The sequence below is a fragment of the Lasioglossum baleicum genome, chromosome 11 (assembly GCF_051020765.1).
Source record: "Lasioglossum baleicum chromosome 11, iyLasBale1, whole genome shotgun sequence".
Classification (NCBI taxonomy): Eukaryota; Metazoa; Arthropoda; class Insecta; order Hymenoptera; family Halictidae; genus Lasioglossum; species Lasioglossum baleicum.
In genome coordinates, this window is record NC_134939.1 from 17,180,550 (window position 1) to 17,185,875 (window position 5,326).

The window sequence follows — 5,326 nt, forward strand, 5'->3', positions numbered from 1 at the left end:
GGTTCTAATTACTGTAGCCGCGGATCTTTGCGCATCGTGCGCGCAACACTCAAAAGATTTTCACGGCCGGCGAATTATTTCTAACGACCAGCCCCGACCGTCACGAATAATTTGCGAATCTGAATCGGTTCAGCCTTCCTGATGTAATTTAAAGTTCCGGCTGCCTTTGAGGCACCCCGAAGAATCCGCCATGCGAGCTCTACGGAATTCGCGAGGGTCTCGTGCCGGTGAAAAGACGACAAGGTGGGATCACAGAAATTTTTATCAACTCGCGGTGAAAGAAATTTTAATTCTGGCTGTGATATACACATACGTCGCTTTCGTGACTGAAATATAATTAAAAAGGGCACGTTATCGACGTCACCGCGTGTTTGTGCCGCCATCTAGCAGCTCCGTTCGGTAAGTGGCACGTGATCGTTACCGCATACCAACATAGCGGCACTCTAATCTGTCAAAAACACTGAAAATTGCTCAACTTTCAACACTGGTAACTTTTGAAGCACTGATCTCCTAGGATCGAATCTTGGATTTTTGGCATTCTTTTGCTCGGATCTACTGGATTACATAGGAAAAAGGCAAACATTGGTCAGTCCTCTAAAGGGTTACAAATTTAATCATTGGTACAGTTAATAAGAAAATATTGTAGATCTAAAATTTCTCGACACAATCGATAGTCTGCAGCTGTGGTTCAGTCAATACCATGCAGAATGAAAAATGTTCTGCAGCCATCCTTTCGAATGATCGTGCAGAAGAAAGTGGACATTTCAGAGGTCTCTTCATTTCAGAGGTTTCGCTGTCTCCGTCGTCGACGAGACAAAGTGGCTAGGTTGAATGGTTTGTTTTTAAGTCGGTTTATGGATTCCACGAAGCATCCGGAGTGTTCCATTCTTGAATCTCTCCCGAGCCAGTGAATACGTACACACAGAACGCCGACAGCTGAGCAAGAATACTAATCCAGAAAACGTATCGCCATCGTGCCATCGTGTGCTGCATCGCAAAAAGCAGAAATTAAAATACCAACGGTGTGATATTAATCGACGCCGATCATTATCGAAATGGCTCGAACCGTTCCAGTTTACGGATTAGTGCTGGCAATCGATTCCCATTCAGCGTACATCGCGGATTATTCTATGCGAGACTGTACTTTCGATGAGGTAATTAATTTTGCATAACTCCGGCGTGACGTACGGACGAACAATTAGGCAGTGTCTTACGTAACGTGTGCCCCAAGAATCCGACGACCTAATACATTTTTCAGAACCGTCCTCGGCAAGATTAATCGAGCACATGTTGAATAATTAAAGGCATACGAGCAGACATCGATTGAGACGCTCGTTTGCCAAATCGGTTAACGTAATCTTAAAAGCAGAGAAATTCAATGAACTATTGAACATTCATTTTTTAAAAGCTCTTTCGTCTTTTGCCAATCAGTCGGACGTTATAATTGATTTCCAGTGGGAAAGGCTTGGCGTTAATCGAACGCTTTGACAGTGAAACGTAAAATCGCTGGATTTTTATGCAAAATAAAACTACTTTGAAATTTCTTCCTTTAATCATTTTGATAAGCTGAGATTTTGAGTTCGTCTGCATGGGAATCAAAGATTTCTTATGGATGAAGCAGGGGATATTTTCGATTGAAGTTTTTGATTGCAATTTTGTGGGGATTAGCGAGTTGATGGCGCAGTGATGATTCTAATGACTACAATAGATGGATTTTTACTGACCCCGGTCTCCGTGAGAGCGCCCACCAAGGCCGGCAAGACGAACGCTGAAATTGTCCCCGGCGTGTTCGTGATGCCCATTAAAATTCCTGCATAATTCGGCGCCAGATCATTCTGATTGCAAAGGTGTCCGACGAAGATCACCCCGCACAATATGATACTTAGAATCAATAGCGCTGTGGAAGCCGTGCGATCGCAGCCAACATACATGATGATAATAAGAACGATACTGGTTGGAACGCAACCTGTAATATTCCCTCGTTGATATCCTGATAATTTGTCTACAAACAAAATTATACCGGCACGTCACAACTCACTTATGAACACAGCAATCTTCCGAGCATTCGTCTGCGACCAATATTGATTCTTCCTTCCCCAATCCAACAGTCTTCCCAGCAATGGATTCACGATTGCATTAAACAGATACGGCGAGCAGCTCAAGGCAGCGTTCTGCGCGATCAAATGCCAATTAATCGAGAGTCACCGATTGCATCTTCCGTTGCCAGCGACTCAAACTCTATAATTTCTTTCGCAACTTCGGGCACAATGGAAAAATGTATTCGAACGGAAAGATCTATAAAATTGAAACACCGATTGCTGCATAAAGATACTAGTAATGTGTACGGGGCTTCCTTCAAAATGAATCCACGGGATACTGATACAGACCCTAAATGCAAATTTAATTACGAAAAAATGTCTGCAGGCTCCCGGAGGCATGTAAATAGCATTCAATGTAAATCAAGCGATTACTGGTCTAGCAGACTCTGTATAGTTAGTCGATCGATAGCGCTGCGAGACACGCAGGCTAACAGCTTATGGACAACTTGGCGACCTTCTTGTACGCTAGACTGGTCCTTAATCATCGGCAATATTTTCAACTATTTTCAAGAATTTTCTACATTTAAAGTTAGAAGTACAATTCGCGCGTACATTTTCTGCAGGTTCTTTTCTTAAATCACAATCGAAGGTTATTTTAAAGAAAAACATTCAAGGGGGCAGACTCGTTTCCAGGATTTCAAGGTACGAGTTGCGCTTTCTCATTTCTCGATAATGCAAAGATGGGATTTTTCAGTAGAAACACACAGTTGCACAGTTTCATAAAGCTGAAACTTTAAGGGGGGGTGTGGAAATGCATTTTACGCACACGAGGAGATATCACCCTGCCTGAGAAAAACTAGAGGTAAGGGCATACCCACTAAAACCCCACCGCCCAGGGGCCTTTTGGACCCTTCCTCCCAAACGAAGCGGCCGCAAATGGTGGTCCCCGCAGGCCCGCTGTCCGCATTCAGCGGGGGATTATTTTGTGGCTTTTTTCCACGTCCTGTTCTTGGCTCTTAATGCAAATTACGCCTCGTAAACGTAAAAATGGGACTTTTGGGAGCGACTGCGGACTATCTTTTTATCTAGCGCTTTGACTACTGGAAAACCTCATTGCATTACCGTGAAATGAGAAGGAACGTACGTACCCGCACCCTTGCAATCCTGGAAATCGAGTCTACCCCCTTAAGAGGTGGCATTTCGAAGACTTGCATCGTACCGAGAAAATCTATACCTCATGGCCGTGTGAAGGGTTCCGCGAGGTACTCACCGACTTGATGTCGAACCTGAGGATCTTGTTCATGTATAGAGGCAGCTGCGTGAGCAGAAAGTACCAGCAGAAGTTGCCGAAGGTGTTGGTGTAAATGAGAGCGAGCATCGGCACAGAAGTGAAGATCTTTTTCCATGGGACCGGCATGCTGGCCGATTCCGGTGTTCTGTGGCCGTAGGTGGTGATCAACATCTGCCTCTCCTTCTCGGTGATGTATTTCTGCGTCTCGGGGCTGTCGGCGAAGAAAATGTAGAACACCACGCACCAGATTAACGGTAGCGTGCCGTGAATGTAGAAGACCGCCTCCCATCCCAGCGAGTCCATAATCATTCCGGAACTGAAGATGGATATCACGGTGCCCAACGATGTCCCGCTATAAATGATCGCGACCCACATGGACTTTTCTTCGTAAACGACCCATTTCCCGACGAGCACATTCACCAGGGGAAGATTCGCCGCGCTCACCAGGCCCGTCAGGAATCTCAAGATGTAGAGCACGACCAGCTCATGAGCCGCGGCCGGTACTAATATCGTCAAAATGCCGTTCGCCAGCACGCAGATCAGCAGAACGTTCTTCGAATTGAAACTGCGGAATGTTAAACGACGTCTCAGTCCGAGGAAATTCGCTCGGGAACCGCGGTAAAACCGGCGACATTCAAATAGTTGCATAATGCGCGATAAATCTATCACGGGCTTTGATGCTCGAACGGTTTTAATCGTTTAACACCCCAATCGGGATTCTTACATTAGAGGTACAAGATGTGAGCTCTATAGCGAGCTGTATCGCTGTCGAAGGTTTGCACGGTGCCTTCTTAATTTTTTATGGGGCGGAAATTCGCCTCTGATGTTAAAATCAAAATAAATAAAGGTGCTACGTGTGAGGAATTTTTTTCTGTCTCAGGAGCTCTGCGAATGTCACGATTTTTATTCGTCCAGCATATCAACTGGGATCTCTAGAGCTACAAGAAGACTCTGTAGTACTCTATTATTTTTTTATGGGACAAAGGCTCTCGGCTAAGATAAATGTGTACGGTATTTGCAAAGAATGGCGAGATAATTTGAAGGTAGGTCTATTATTGACAAAGCTGAACATAATGCTGCATTAATCTTTGATAAGGCACGTGCAGTAACTTTTTCCTTGATAAGACAGAAAATCTCTGCTGAGCTCCTGAGAAGCGAACGATACGTCACGGAGATCTGCTTCTTGTCTTATATTGCTAGTTTATGAGTTCGACAGGCATTTATTCGTGTTAGGATGATTATAGTAGTTTTGACCAACCGATCCGAGAAGTATCCTGAAGGAAACATCCCTATAAGATAGCCAGCGAAGTATATGCTGACCACCATTCCCTGTTGCGTGGTGGACCAATCGAAAGGGCCGTCTAGGTCCACTACTGCACCTTCAGGTGCTTCGAAACCGCATTCACTCGTGTCGCTTCCGACTTTTTCATGGTCCTTAGCCTTCACCATGCCGACTATGGCAGTGGCTATGTTGACTTTCAACCCGTAGATGATCATGTTCGCGATGCAGAGCATTATCGCGAACAGGAACCTCACTATCACTATCTCTGCTGCGGACACAGAAACAAGGACTATCAAAATCAGTTGTTCACTTTCAGATCCTTTGAAAAACAATCTTAAACTTCCTTTATAATAATAACAGGATTTTTAGGATTCTTATGCTAACATGTACATGAATAAAAAAGCATTGTACTAAAACATTTCTAGACAAAGAATTCTTTAATGAAGTATTAATATTCCTGTTTCTTTCTGTTTCAGGTGAGTCCCAAACGATAGTCTATCTTGATAGGCCTCGCAAATTAGCGTAAGTGTTGCTTGAGACCAGTGTCATGGTCAATTCAGATTTTAATCTTCGATACATCGAACAGCAAGATAACGAATATCTGACATAATGAATTTAACCTATACTGAATATGATACTCGGTTTACAGAAATAGCTATAACGAACTAGCGGAATTGTATATTAATAGTGAGACGATGGATTATGTTAGCTCAC

At 43.9% G+C, this 5,326-nt stretch overlaps 2 protein-coding genes and 1 long non-coding RNA gene across 15 annotated transcripts in view; 1 reads left to right on the top strand and 2 right to left on the bottom strand.

Moving 5' to 3' along the window:
* The window catches only part of Ten-m (teneurin transmembrane protein Ten-m), a 534,210-nt gene that overhangs the window by 92,411 nt on the left and 436,473 nt on the right, over positions 1-5,326 (top strand). The window lies entirely within an intron of this gene.
* The window catches only part of LOC143213769 (uncharacterized), a 322,076-nt gene that overhangs the window by 70,946 nt on the left and 245,804 nt on the right, over positions 1-5,326 (bottom strand). The window lies entirely within an intron of this gene.
* The window catches only part of LOC143213765 (sialin-like), a 60,529-nt gene continuing 55,497 nt past the window's right edge, over positions 295-5,326 (bottom strand). For both annotated transcript variants that reach the window (XM_076433958.1, XM_076433957.1), the window contains 5 exons: positions 4,589-4,880; positions 3,310-3,895; positions 2,039-2,171; positions 1,725-1,966; positions 295-987 (listed from right to left, as the gene is read on the bottom strand). In XM_076433958.1, the coding sequence (XP_076290073.1) occupies positions 853-987; positions 1,725-1,966; positions 2,039-2,171; positions 3,310-3,895; positions 4,589-4,880 (1,388 nt within the window). In that variant the 3' untranslated portion in view covers positions 295-852. The remainder of the gene's footprint in view (positions 988-1,724; positions 1,967-2,038; positions 2,172-3,309; positions 3,896-4,588; positions 4,881-5,326) is intronic.